The sequence below is a fragment of the Phaenicophaeus curvirostris genome, chromosome 6 (genome assembly GCF_032191515.1).
Source record: "Phaenicophaeus curvirostris isolate KB17595 chromosome 6, BPBGC_Pcur_1.0, whole genome shotgun sequence".
Classification (NCBI taxonomy): Eukaryota; Metazoa; Chordata; class Aves; order Cuculiformes; family Cuculidae; genus Phaenicophaeus; species Phaenicophaeus curvirostris.
Window position 1 is genome coordinate 55,840,446 of NC_091397.1, and position 14,974 is coordinate 55,855,419.

General features: G+C 44.2%; 1 protein-coding gene across 3 annotated transcripts in view; it reads left to right on the plus strand.

Annotated features, from left to right (window-relative positions):
- The first annotated feature begins 4,942 nt into the window (after positions 1–4,942).
- The window catches only part of GSDME (gasdermin E), a 33,232-nt gene continuing 23,200 nt past the window's right edge, over positions 4,943–14,974 (plus strand). The window contains exons 1-3 of one of the 3 annotated variants that reach the window (XM_069860276.1): positions 4,943–4,968; positions 11,635–11,748; positions 14,457–14,582. In XM_069860276.1, the coding sequence (XP_069716377.1) occupies positions 11,655–11,748; positions 14,457–14,582 (220 nt within the window). In that variant the 5' untranslated portion in view covers positions 4,943–4,968; positions 11,635–11,654. Of the gene's footprint in view, positions 4,969–7,833; positions 7,878–11,634; positions 11,749–14,351; positions 14,583–14,974 lie in introns of those variants that run through there. The other 2 variants (XM_069860275.1, XM_069860277.1) reach the window with 2 other exon arrangements.

Here is a 14,974-nt window from a genome sequence, read left to right on the forward strand (position 1 = left end):
CACAAGAAAAGCCATAGTAGGAGCTCCACTGTATTTTATCTATCTGCAAACCTTCCTAAAGCTGATGCTTATGTAAATGCTTTTGTCTTGATACTAAAAGGAATTGTTTGAAATGATGGGGGAAAGGAATGAGAGGGAAGAGTATATATTGTCAAAATAAGATTCTCAGTGTTGAAGTGTGTAGTCACACATTCCGAGCCGAAAGAATGATTGCAGTTCATGCTTTCCCACTACCAGGTGCTCATTGTTTTCTTTCATACTAACACTTCCTTACAGGACGCAGCTGGTATTCCTTCTATCTTAGAAATTGCATTGTTTACTCTCTAATGTATTGACATCAGTGAGGCCAGGCAGTAACTATGGAGGAACCAAATAAACCCCAGTTCAAGCTGACTGCAACCAGTTTTGTAGGAGGACGTGCCTTCCTTCTCCCAGTTGCAAAAAGGGGTGGTACTGGCAACAAGGAAAGCATCCACCCAAGATTACTTGCATCACCCATTACAGATGCTACTCGCCCAAATCAAGGCATCAGTCAAACAAACAAGGGCAGTACAAGCAGCAAGGACACGAGTTTTAGTTCTGTGTTAGAACAAATAAAACACACTTTTAATAGTCAGAGAACAGGCCAGCACTTTGTTTCATATGCGATTTTTTTTTTTTCCCAGCATAGTGAAGACCTGGTCTGTATGTGTAACTGCAGTATAACAAACTGCATCAATAACCTGGGGTTGTGTGACTCTAACCCTAGTCACCACCTATGCAACTCTGCACCACACCACTGCTGTGTGGTGGTTCCTGCTCTGTTCAGGACAGCTGCAGCCTTTTACACTTTCTGATAGGTTTTGACCCACAGCACCACCTTTATGGCACCTTGCTGTCTTTTGGGGCAGCACTGTTGTAAAAGGAACTCTGGTGTAATTAGCAGCCCACACTGTCTTCAGCTGCTCACCAGCCCTTGGCTCCTAGTCACACAAAGAATCGTAGAATCATAGAATGATGGAATGGTCTGGGTTGGAAGGGCCTTAAAGATCATCCAGTTTCAATCCCCCCTGCCATGGGCAGGGACACCTCCCACTGGGTCAGGTTGCTCGAAGCCTCATCCAACCTGGCCTTGAACACCTCCAGGGATGGGGGCATCCATGACTTCTCTGGGCAATCAGTTCTGGTGCCTCACCACCCTCACAATAAAAAAAAAATCTTCCAAATATCTAATCTAAATCTCCCATTTCTACATAAAAGAACTGTGTTCTTTTCATCCTGCTTCCCTTTAGTGGAGAAAATCAAGGCATGTTCTTACGCCAGTGTTTGTAAGACATGGAGAAGAAAACCTTTCATGTGCTGAAACTAGATGGCAGCAATAACAACCTGAAAATTGTAGTGGCTTTAAGAAGAAACATGAGGTCTTAGTCTTGGTACCCAAGGGGGCTGAGCTGTCAGGCCTGTGCAGAATGGGATGGGGTTTTTTTCCTGTTGTCCTTCTTTGCGGTGTGGATCTCCACAGCAGAAGGTGAAGATGGTCCCTGACAGCTCCTGCTGCAGAGTCCCAGGGAAGCTGCAGGAGCCCTGGTAGCGATGCAGCCTCACAGCTCTGCAGCACCCTTGGAACCACCGGCTTCTATGCAATTTGTGCCTTTCTCCGTGCATTTGTTACTTCTGTGGGCTATGGCCTACTTCAAAGATCTCTAAGAAAAACAAGAAAATGATCAATTTTATCACTGTGGGTACTCAAAAATGCATTCACTTTGTTGTCCTGGAGAAACCCCTTCAGATTGCCCTGGAACAGTAATTCCAGTCACTGTTCATTTCTGAAAGAAAGACTTGAGTTGACGGTTAATAGGTAAAAATAATGGGGGGTAAGGAGTTGCAAAATATCTGGGAAATAAAGGAGACAGAAAAACCAAAGGAGAGAGACAGAATTGGTTTTAAATCATAATAAAGCTATCGCTACAAACGTTGTAGTAGATGAAAACGTGCATCTGGTGTTATTCAATGAAATATTAATGTTAGACTCTGAACATTTTGCAAGGTTTGACTACAGCCATGCTCCAGTTCTGTGTTTGTAATATAAACACCATCCGGTCGGCTGCCTCGGGAGGAACTGCAATCACACACTGCGGATTCTTCGGAAAATTCTGCCCAAAGCACTTGCTCCCGCAGTTGGATACTGAGTGGTTTTGAGGGCACTTGTGCATACACAACAGTTCCGAGGACACAAGAGGAATTGAATCAGAATAAGCCTGGGGAGCCGATCAAAGAAAACTGTTCCTTACGTTCAGCTTTTCTCTCTGCAAGCAGCTTCAGTCACAGCCTTCCCCACGGATCATTTAACTCCTCTTGTTTTGCCAATTTTCTCCTAAACTTTCTATGTATGCTTTAGTATGTGCTTTCCTTAGTTCTTCCATTCACTGTAACTCTAAGGTTGTCTACAAATAACAACCACTATGAACTGTTTTACTGAAAAGAAAATGTTTGTTATTTTAATACAATTTGTGATTTGACTTTGTAGGTCCTGTTCCAGCTGGCCAAGAAATAAAGATGTAGAAAAAGAAGAAAAATTAAGAAGGATAAGGAATAAGTTTGATTCCAGATGTTATTACTGATGGATTTTTTAGACTTCCATAATTTAATGTGGAATAATATGCTTTTAAAATAACAATTTATGTAGGACCTACATAGATGTTTGGGGCTCCTACACAATAGTTTGACAGCCATTCCTTTTGGCTAATTTATGAGGATGTCCTACTACTGAATGGCTTGAACAATAGAGCAGACAGATGGCTTTTGATAAAACATTAATGAGACCAGATGGTTCCTAATAAACTATTACGGAAAGAGACTTTGGAAACAAGAACTATATCTATTCCTAAGTCTCTCTTTATCATTATTGTAACGGAAATAAAGTTCGGTGGTTGCTATCTAATCTACAATTTAAAGTTAGAAGCACTTAGTTCATGCAGCTTCATGCAAGCTGTCCTCCATGCTGCTGTTAGAGACATGGCTGGGTTAACCATTAGACATCATCCTAGCCTACCCCTTCTGACAATTTTCTTAAAATCATCAAATAATCAGAAGGTTTCATATGTAGACCTTTAGGAAATTAAGCTACCCTGAAAAACAGTCACCATAGGGAGAGCTTTTACAATGACAGAAGGGAGCCCCATGCCACAACACGTGTACCACAGAAAAGGAACATACAGAGCTACTTCTCCCCCTTCCAACATTAACACTCGAGGCACCAGGATGCGACTGAGTTACAGTAAACAGGCTGGGCTGAGTTATACTAAACACATCTATTGCCCTCTGCATCTGTGTGACACTCTCCACTTGTTCTTCCAAGGGACTAAAAGATGCCGAAGTGAACTCTTTTTTTTCCTCACATTGGTCCCTAAAGGTAGGAGAGATTCGACAGTAAAATACCCTCTAAACAGTGGCCAAACTCATCTCTCAGGCAAAATCTTCAGATGGTAAATGATATCACTTTCCCATCGTTGCTGCCAAGAGCTGAATGGACAGAAGGTCAGATGAATGGGCAGGGAAAAGCAGCAGAATGGCTTTCTCGTGGCTCTGACACCACACCATCCCTCCTGGCTTACTGCATCCTCCCACTGGTGTCCCCTCCCTAAGCAGGACACAGTAACTTACTTGCTAAGCCTGCTACTACCTGCTGGCACTGCAGCAGGGCTGATGACAGCCACACCAGCAGGGGAGGGAGAAAGCTGTTGTTTGCAACAGGAAGGGTTTCGGTAGGACTGAATGGTACAGGCGAAAACTATAGAGCATCCCACGTGAACAGGAGATGAATTTTAATGTGAAATACAAATGAGGCTGGTTACTTGATTTGAAAGAAACAAACAAAAAATGCTAGTCAGATCTTATTTTCTTGCAAAAGGAATGGGGGGGGGGGGAGAAGTTTATTCTTTTGCTGGTGATTTGGCTTATGTTGCTGGAGACCTTTAAAAAGATCTGTTACCCCAAGTATCCTTTTCTGAATAGAAGCCCAAAATAGCTGGTTTCCCATTTCCTCCACAGAACTGAAGCCAGCAGACCTTTCTCCAGCCAGTGTGAGGGTTTATAAAAAAGCCTAGGGTGCAGCAACAGAGAGCTTTGGACAACCTCCTGACACGATAATACACACGCTGAATTTCAGTGAGTGCTCTCTAGCCAGGCTGGATGCAGCCTGAAACAACTCACTGATAGCTACAAGGCAGTATATACCATTAGTAGTTAATACTGACCCCATGAAAGCATTTAGAAAAGTTTTTAAGACAGAGAGACCCCCAAAAATAGCCACTGAAGCAATTCCCCTTTGCAGCCAATTTTGGATGTCAACGGTTGAAAAAAAAATAAGGCCAGATTACGCCATCATATAAAAACTCCCAATCTAATGCCAAACACTTACAGGATGCAAAGAACTTTTCTGTACCTGGTAGGAATGGTAGGAATAACCATTCTGCAATGCTGACATCTTGTGGTGGCCTGCTCGATGATTTCTCACCTTAATATCACGCCTGAAGAGCTCAAAGAGCATACAAATATTCTGCTGGGTTTTATTTTTCCTCTCAGGCTACTATCTTTTGCTTTATTACTCATTTATTATGTGCATTACTCACTTCTTAAGTTGCGGCTGTGAAGTTCTCCTGTCAATTGTCTCATTTATTTAAATGAGGTATCAAAATATTTTCCCATGCCAAAAGTACTTTGTCCCAGAGGCAAAAGTTTCTGCTTTTCTCCTTCTGCTCTTTCTGCAAGAGGATCTTCTTATGCAGAAGTGATGCACTTCTTGGTTCAGCTCAGGAGACAGAGTGCATGGCAGACAGGTCCTGACGCAAACCACGCACGCAACATGTATTTCTCTGATATGATGTTCTCCCTGCTGGCATCCCAGTCCATCATGAAGGAACTACGTGCTGTGGGTTTTGACTGTGCAGGACACCTGAACGTCATTTCCACAAAGACTGACGGCTCAAGGTGGGGGTTCAATCCTAAACGTCTCCCATTTTCAGTTTTGATAATGGTCTTTTAAGCTTTTAAGTTAATTGCCACATAGCCCAAAACCAGTGTGCTATGCTTCTGTCTCTTCTAATTAATGAGAAGCGTCTCAAAATTATCCTACACTGGCTTTCTCCAACTTTCAAGTGGACAGAAGATTTCTGCTCAAACATTTTTCTTGAAAAGATGGGAATATTCTTGGTGTGAGTACCCTGTATTTGGTGCACATGAAACTATCGGTAATGTCCTCAAAATTACTAGCAAGTTTCACTGATTTTATTTGTGTCCTCCCTCCCCAGTGAATATTTCCATGGTAATGTGGTTCAGTGCAACTTCCTGGGTTGATTTCTCAAAATACGCTGTAGCAGACACTTGCATTTGAAATGAATCACACGTTGCCACTCCCTGGAAAAACACATGATAGCTGATGAAATATGTGCTATTACTGGCCACTGTGGGAGATTATTACAGGAGCTAGCAATTCTGCAGCTCGGTGCTGATCCTAAAAAGAGATCTCCGGAGGATGTGTGGGTGCTTTTTCTCAGGATGAGGATCTAAGAACAGAGCTTTGCATTTCATTCTTTTTATTAGTCCATAAAAACTAAATTATCATAAATGCAGATACTTACTTCCATTCAGTCTATTTGTTTAAATTTCTGTAAGCAGGTGTGACCCTGGAAAGGAAATCTATTTATCACTGATTCATTATCCAGAGTGTCACCTGGGGTAATCAGAAAGAGGTAATGGATTAAAATCTGCTGAATTAATTGGACAGTTTGTATGATGTACATAGCTAAACAGAATGGAAGAAAGGAATGCTACTCTAGTCTTATGTATTAACTGTTACCTCTCACATAAAACTGTTCATTTAAGGATCTGCAGCTTTCAATGTCCCTTTGTCCCAAAGCCCAGGTGCTACTCATAGAATCACATAATGTTGTGGGTCAGAAGGGACCTTAGAAATCCATCACCCTCACAGTAAAAAAATTCTTTTCAATATCTAACCTAAATCTCCCCTCTCTTAGCTTAAAACTGTTACCCCTCATCCTATCCCTGTACTCCCCAATAATAAGCCCCTCCCCAGCTTTCCTGCAGGCTCCTTTCAAGTACTGGAAGGCTGCTATGAGGTCTCCTCAGAATTTACTCTTCAGGCTGAACAAGCCCAACCGTCCCAGCCTGCCCTTGTACGGGAGGTACTCCAGCCCTCTGATCATCTTCATGGCCCTCTCCTGGACTCACCCTAACAGATGCACTAAGATCTGGCGATAAGACACTTGTGACTATTCCCACAGCCTCAACTGTTCTCTCTTCAAACCACCAGGGAAGCACCTGGCTTGTGGCACAGTTCACTTTAAAAAGATTCCTTTGATATTTATTATCTTGAAAAACTGCTCCTTGTGTTTCTGCAGGCTCATCTATTTCTCACTGGCATCATAAACAACCAAGTTGTTTTGCTCTGGTGTTGCATTCTCTTTGCAGGGCTGAGATATGGTGCTGGAGGTCAGTGTCCTGTACGGCAGTTCATCACCCTGCCCCCTGCACTCCACTGACTAGGCTTCTCATTTTCCTCAGCGCTGCTGTTCACAGTCCCTGGACTGAGGACCTTAGCATGGAAACTCCCATTCAGACTACGGCAACTCATAGAATCACAGAATCATAGAATATCCAGGTTGGAAGAGACCCACCAGATCATCAAGTCCAACCATTCCTATCAAACACTAACCCATGCCCCTCAGCACCTCGTCCACCCGTGCCTTAAACCCCTCCAGGGAAGGTGATTCAACCCCTCCCTGGGCAGCCTCTGCCAGTGCCCAATGACCCTTTCTGTGAAGAATTTTTTCCTAATGTCCAGCCTGACCCTCCCCTGGCGGAGCTTGAGGCCATTCCCTCTCGTCCTGTACCCTGTCACTTCGTAGAAGAACTTTGCAAGGCCAACAGTGCCAATCCCAAAGGAACCTGGACAAGCTGGAGAAGTGGGGCTATATGAACCTCATGAGGTTCAACAAGGGCAAGTGCGAGGTTCTTCACCTGAGTGAGAGCAATCCTTGATTTCAATACAGGCTGGGGGATAATGAGATCGAGAGCAGCCCTGAAGGGAAGGACTTGGGGCTGTACTGGTGGATGAGAAGTTCAACATGAGCCAATGATGTGCGCTCACAGACCAGAAAGCCAACTGTATCCTGGGCTGCATCAAAAGAATTGTGGCCAGCTGGTCAAGAGAGGGGATTCTCCCCCTCTACTCTGTCCTCATGAGGCCCCACCTGGAGTACTGCGTCCAGTTCTGGAATCCCCATCGTAAGAAAGATATGGATGTGGTGGAATGGGTCCAGAGGAGGGGTTTGAAAATGATCAGAGGGCTGGAGCACCTTATCGAGGAGGACAGGCTGAGAGAGTTGGGGTTGCTCAGCCTGGAGACGAGAAGGCTCCAGGGAGAACTTATAGAAGCCTTCCAGCACCTGAAGGGGCTACAGGAAAGCTGTGAGGGGCTTTTTACAAGGGCGTGGAGTGATAGGACAAGGAGGGGGATAGCTTTAAATTGGAGAGAGGCAGATTTGGGTTAGACTTTAGGGAGAAATTCCACATGATGAGGGTGGTGAGGCACTGGCACAGGTTGCCCAGGGAAGCTGTGGCTGCCCCATCCCTGGAGGCCTTCAAGGCCACGCTGGACGAAGCCTTGGGCAGCCTGCTCTGGTGGAAGGTGTCCCTGCCCGTGGCAGGGAGGGGGCTGGGACCGGGTGGGCTTTAAGACCCCTTTCCAACCCGAACCACCCTGCGGGTCCGCGAGGCGGCAGACACCGCCCCGAGGTCTCCCCTCCGCCCCTCCCGGCACGTGCCGCCCGCCCGCCAACATGGCCGCCCCCGCCCCGCCCCGCGCCGGGATCCGAGCCGTGAGTCGGGGCGGCGAGGGGCGCGCAGCCCGCACCCCCCGGGGCAGGGACCGGGCTGAGGGGAGACCGCGGCACGGCCTCCAGCCACCCGAGAGGAGGCCGAGGGGGCGCTAGGGGAGGAGGAGGAGGAGGAGGAGGCTGCGGGGGAGACCTCGTCCCCGTCTGCAGCCACCAGAAAGGATGCTGAGGGGGGCGCTTGGAGAGAAGGGGGTGGAGGGGAGACCTTGTGACGGTCTTCAGCCACCTGAAAGCGGGGTGCGGGGGTGCTTGGAGAAAAGGGGGGTGAGGGGTCGCTTGGAGGAAAGGGGGGTGAGGGGGGCGCCTGGAGAAAAGGGGGGTGAGGGGGCTGCTTGGAGAAAAGGGGGGTGAGGGGGGCGCCTGGAGAAAAGGGGGGTGAGGGGGGCGCCTGGAGAAAAGGGGAATAAGGAGAGACCTTGCCACTGTCTGCAAGCACCCGAAAGGAGGCTGAGGGTGATGCAATATGTGAAATATTTCAAAGTGGAATATTTTGATTTAAGCTAAAGTGCGGTTAAGTTTTGTCTGAGTGGTTGTGGTTGTTGAAAGTTACACAGAACATCCCTCTGATAGCATGTTTGCTTTCTCTGATAGCATGTTTTCCTTAGAATGGTGGTTTTTAGACACTGTCCTTTCTTTGAGAGTGATAACATACTTCACACAGTGAGCTCTGCTGAACAGATGTCTCTTCTTCTGTAGTCACCTCTGGAGTTTTCATCTATCTTACAGCCAAGGTCAAGCAGAGAGCTGGAGCCAGCTCCAAATTACCAACAGTTTTGACTGTTGCAAACTTTCTAACATTAAATTAGACCTTGGGAAGAAATAGAATATGCGTAAGATTTCTGGGAAAATTTATACGTATGCATGTAAGTGGGAAATATATTCTGTAACCAGCCTTTGTCTCGTTGTGTGTGATTGATGGAGATCACTCCCACGTGTTGCCCAGGGCTGATAAAGAGTGCTTGCTTTCTGAAACTCCAAAACAAGTCCTAGAGAGTTTTATTTGCTGCATTTTCGGTATCAAGGGGAGACCTTGCCACTGTTTGCAACCACCCGAAAGGAGGTCCCCACAAGGCAGGTTTGGGGTCTTTTCTCCCAAATAACAGATGATAGGATGAGAGAAAATGGAGAAAAGTTATGCCAGGGCAGGTTCAGATTACACATCAGGAAAAAAATTCTTCACTGAAAGGGTTATCAGGCACTGGAATGGCTGCCCAGGGAGGTGGTTGAGTCACCATCCCTGGAGGTATTTAAAAGACAGGTAGATGAAATGCTCAGGGATATGGTTTAGTACTGGAGAGGTACGGTTGGACTCAGCGATCTCAAAGGTCTTTTCTAACCGAGCAATTCTATGATTAGGATTCAGGAGACCTTATAGCAGCCTTCTGGTACCTGAAGGGGGCTACAGGAAAGCTGGGGAGGGGCTTTTTACAGGGGCATGTAGTGATAGGACGAGTGGGGATTTATTTTTTAGGATAAAAATCCATCTATTTTAACCTCAGCATCCTGCCTTGTATCACAAATGCCATGGCTAGCAGGATGAGGGAAGTGATCACCCCCTCCTGTACTTGATGCTGGTAAGGCAGCGCCTTGAGTCCTGTTTTGGGCCCCTCACTACAAGAAAGACATTGAGGTTCTGGAGCGTGTCCAGAGGAGGTCAGTGAGGCTGGTGAAGGGGCTGGAGAACAAGTCTTACTGAAGACTGTCTGAGGGAACTGAGGTTGTTTGGTCTGGAGAAAAGGAGGCTGAGGGGAGACCTCATCACTCCGCACAGCTACCTGACAGGAGGTTGTAGTGAGGCAGGTGTTATTCTCCTCTCCCAAGTCACTGATTATAGGACAAGAGGAAATAGCCTCGACTTGCATCATGGGAGGCTCAGATTGTGAAGGAATTTTTCCTTCCATCCAGAAAGTGTTGTCAAGCATTGGAACGGGCTGCCCAGAGAAGTGGTGAGTCACCATTATAGAATCAAAATGGTTTGGGTTGGAAGGGACCTTAAAGTTCCTACAGTTCCAACCCTTCTGGCATGGGCAGGGACACATTTAGATGACGGTGGATCAGGTTGCTTATAGCCTCATCCAACCCAGCCATGAACACCTCCAGGGGTGAGGAAGCTGCAGCTTTTCTGGGCATCCTGTTTCAGTGATTCACCACCCTCATAGTAAAAAAAAGTCTTCCTGATATCTAATTGAAATCTTCCCATCTTTCAGCTGGTCACCATCCCTGGAGGTATTTAAAAGCCATGTCGATATGGTGCTTAGGGACATTGTTTAGTGGTGGGATTGGCAGTGTTAGGTTAAGGGTTGCGCTCCACAATCTTAAGTGTCTTTTCCAACCTAAGCGATTCTTTGATTCAATGATTCATGTGGTGGTGTTGAGAGAGGTTTAAGTGCGGCACGTTGGGGCACCAGGGGCTTTTGAGGGAGGTCCCCCCACTCAGACACTCACCTGAGCCTCCTCATGCAGAGCTTGATGAGGCAGCTGTTGGTTTGCTCACAAAGGACAAGGGCAGCTTGGAAGCACTCCCGTCATGTCTTTGGAGGCATGTGCTGTGAAGTCCTTGAGGCAACTTCATGAAAGCAAACTACGCTCAAGGCTGAAATCTATTGGATGTGTTTTCAAGGACCACACGCATTCAAGAACTGAAATCCGTTGTGTGAAAGTCCCTACTTGGCTTTGCATATTAGCTTTTATGGTTGTTTGTTTAATTTAAATTTTCTAGAAAGGAGATGAAAATAATGATAAAGTTTTGTAATAGAACACGTCCTGCTTGTCATCACTTCCACACTTCAGCTGCCTTTGGGTGTCAACTCCAACTTCATTAGCATTCAAAGGCCATTACCACTGCTGCACAGCAGAGTCAACACCCAATAGCTCTTCTGACACTACGGCTTCTGCCTGTGGTGTCTTCGGGAACTTTGGCCTTCGGGGATTTTATTTTCTTACAACTTGGATTGGCAAGGGATGTGCTGACATTTGGCAATCCAGTTGTCACCCTCTTTCCAAATTCCCTGTGTACTGCGCTTGGTGTGCTGGGCTGGAAAAAAAACTTTGTTGTAAATGTCAGCATATGTGTGTGCAGAATATAAGAATATCAGGCAACTGTTGAGAACTTGCTTCTGTGCTGACAAAAGTAAACCGATTATTCCTAAAATGTTTCTTTGCATCTAGTGTCCCACTATAATGAGTAAGAGAGCTGTGATAAAGGAAAGAAGCAGGGTAAGAGTTGTTTGTTTAAGTAAATAGTGAAGTCGCTGTAAATATTTCACTTATCTAGTCCTCTTTGTTGAATAATCCTCTAGTAGCCTAGGTCCAGGCTAATGTTAAATTTCTCGGTAGGCAGGGAAGATGCTCCTCCATCCTTCTCTGCTTTCACACTTGGCTGTCAATCTGCAAGAGTGAATTCACTGTGGCAGGCTTTTCCTACCAGCTTTAATATCTTCCCTTTGAATTCTACCAAACTAAGTACAGCTCTAAGGAAATTTCCAGAGGAGGAGACTCCAAAGGCAGACTTTTGTCAGCGCTGTCTGTAATGCTCCATGTCCATTCCGTCAGGATGCTGTGGATCCTGACAGCTGTATTAACTCCCTGGTGTTGGCTAAGGGCATATTCAATTCTTCTATGTCTTTGTTTTGTGAACTGATGAAACAAGGTATTTGGGTGCATGTTATAATTAGTGTTAAAGGCACTGTATACAAAGAGACATAAACAGGAATTTGGATAGGATATTCTTGCTTTGTAGGTACAGCTGCACCAGCAAAAATGCTCCTTGAAAAGACGTTTCCAGCACAGCAAATTGTGGGAGGCGCTGACATTGTCATTCTGAGGCTGAAGACAGTCCCATCTCTCCTGTGTGGTGAGTCTCAGCAGTCCTCATAAGCACTTCATGGTCTCTCGCAGATATTGTTTTTTTGCTAGTCAAAAGCATCGTGGCTGGGAGTGAAAACAAAGCACCGTGGATCGGAAATTTTATAGATGGTCTTAAAGGTTCTTCTAAAGGAGATTTATTGAGCGTGCAATGAAGCTAAATCATAGGAACTGGGTTTTGCGTTTGTCTTGTCATAAACTCCTCAGAAACTGGCAGGCCTTTTGCTTTGCAGAAGCTGTGGCCATATGAGTTGGTTATATAGGAATGGGATTAGTAGGAATAAACAGTCATGTAATGTACAGACATAACCTTCTTCAAACATGCCGGGGAAGAGCATCTAATGCAGGCAATGAGAATTTTCTTGATGGTCTCCTCCATTAAAAGTCAGGTTGGTTGGTTGTGAAATATGGAGTCATGCAGAGTCCCAGGGAAAGAAAAAGCTCATGTTTTTTGGCTGTTAGGGCTTTGATTTGTTTGGACTTTTTTGATTGTTTTTTTTTCCCTCTGCAGCGGAGCTGCCTTGCTTATTCTGCTAAAGTGTTCTCATTGAGATTAAAATCAGGAAAATTAAGGAGGAAAAAAATAAGAATGCAAAAAATCAATCTCAGTTCAGAGTTTGGGAAAAGGTCAGAGAACAAGAAGGTCGATGAAAATATTCCCAGTGCATAAAGCTGGAGCTGTGCTGCAGGATTGTTGCAGCCACAATGACAGTGAAAGTCCCAGAAGACTCTTCAGTAAAATGTTACCAGACTTTGGTACTGTTCCAATCCTTCCCAGGCAGATGTTGTTGAGAAACACTCTTTACTTGCTCACACAGAGAACTAAGAGTTAGGCCATGAGGGTTTCATGAGACGGTAGATACCTCAACATGAATTGGTGAATACTGTATGAAATATTATCTGAAATGGGATTTAGGAAAAGGTAAGTTCCCATCTGCAAAAAGATGGTTTTTTCCTCTGTCCTTCAACTGATAAAACACAGAGGCTGTGGTCCAACCACTAGTTCCTTTGTTCAGTTTTCCATTTTTCTCTCAATAATCCTGAGTGCTCACTGTGTTGTTAGTTTTTGTTTGAAGTCCGTTCTAACTTACTCTGGCAGGTACTTCTAAATGACAAATCTAATATCTCTGCAGAGCGAGACAGGTAATTAATCACAAGTGTGTGGATCACAGAATCATAGTATGGTTTAAGTTGGAAGGGACCTTAAAGATCATCTAATCCCAACTGCCCTGGCAGGGGCAGGGACACCTCCCACTACATCAGGCATACCCAGCTCCTCACTGAATTCTCCAGTCAGTGTCAGCTGGGGGATTCAAAGGAGTGCTGCCAGTTTTAAAATGCTGACTTAATTGGAGAAATATCATTAGATCAAGTAACATGGAGTTGAAAAACTGAAAAAAATGGATCTTTTTAAAAAAAGATCATAAACTAGTTTATTAGAATTGTGTGTTTAGGGCTCGTGAATGGTCATTTTTACCATTTCTCTTGGGAGTTTAGTCTTATTGGAAAAGTTCCTTGTAAATACAGCAAAATGCATTCCTTGAGATAAAAGAAGCCTTACCCAATAAGAGATGCCAATATTTTTTAACTTTAAGAAATTTAATTTAAGATATTAAATTATTGGAGGTTGGAAATAGATGATTTTTAAGGCCCCTTCTTACCCAAACCATTCTATGATTCTATATTTAAAAGCTAGAATAAGATAATATATGTGGCTGTTGAGCAGATACGAATAACAGTTGCAAATAGCATATGTTCAGTTTAGCTGTAGTTATGCTAATAGGAAATAGAAATTTGGAAAACATTGAAGGTAGAAAGGTTCAGGAAAAAAAAAAAAGATTGAGACTTTCCAGGGGCATAGTTCAGAAACAAAACTTAGTCACAAAGATGCCAGCACAAAAATTTGTTGCTTTTTATAGAGTAATTTTTATTACCCCATATGTGTTTACTCACTATTAAAAAGATAAGATAATTTGTGTGAATAACACCCAGCTACCTTATATGGAGTAAGATGATTTTATGTTGGGTAATAAAAGAAGGATTCTCCGTGGAGGCTGGGAACCTCTGCCATTCTGCCAGCGCTCCCATCGTCACAGCCAGTCTCTGTGCTGTGCTCATTAGTAGATACTTTTTCTTAGAACTTCAAGTAAGCTGTGTAAGTTTTTTCCTCCCTGAAAGATTAATTACCTGTGAGTTTTCCTTAAAGGTACTTCTCAGCTGTAGATTGGAATATTTATTTTCTCACAGTTATGTTCTTTCTTCATTATCTGCATGATCATAAATTTTATGTGCTACTATTGTAATGCCTAAGCCTTGCATATCATATTTGCAGTGCATTGTTCTTTGCTTATCCACTGTTGCTTATTTAAAATTTTAGCTAAAATTCTTTCATCTGTTACTGTGAGAACTTTTTTACTTTGGGATAAGTGGTTTAAACTGTCATGATTCCCAGCTCCAAGTGGAGGAGGTGGGCGTCAAAACACTTAACTGTTCCTTCATTAATACCAGTGCTATGATGAACTTCTTAAAGTGGCAATGTAAATATTTATACTTACCAGCTGTAGTTGTTGAAAAGCAGTTGTATTCTTTCAGGTTTTAATTGATCCCCCAAGATGTTCGCAAAAGCAACAAAGAATTTTGTGAGAGAAACTGACGGTGGGGGTGACTTGATCCCTGTCTCCCACTTGAACACCTCAGACAAGCTGCAGCTTCTGAGCTTGGTTACGAAGAGGAGGAAATTCTGGTGCTGGCAGAAGCCCAAGTATCATTTCTTGACAGTCACTTTGAGTGACGTGCTTAATGAAGACAAACCGATAAAACCAGGTAAACCCAGACTGCAGGCATCACTATTATTGCAGATAAAAAGAATGCAAAGTCTAATCTTTTTTGTTGTCATTCTCAGTCGTGTTACTAGAGGGCTCCTTTCAGAGGAATGCTCTGCAGCGTTCTCTATCCGTCGAAATGAAATGACTGGATCTTTCTCACTTGACTGTTCATTTAACTAAAACCAGGAGTGATAAATGAAATTGAGTGCTGAAGGCTGTCAAGCTGCACAGTCCTGCAGTTTGGTAACAGTGCTCTATGCAGCTGAGGAGCTCCCCTAGAATATTTTTGGGGGTTTCCAGTGTATGATAGTAGCATGAAAGTCTACTGTGCTCCAGATCAAAAATCACTGGATAAACAGTGATGTTCATCGCTGTTGGTGGTAGTAGCCT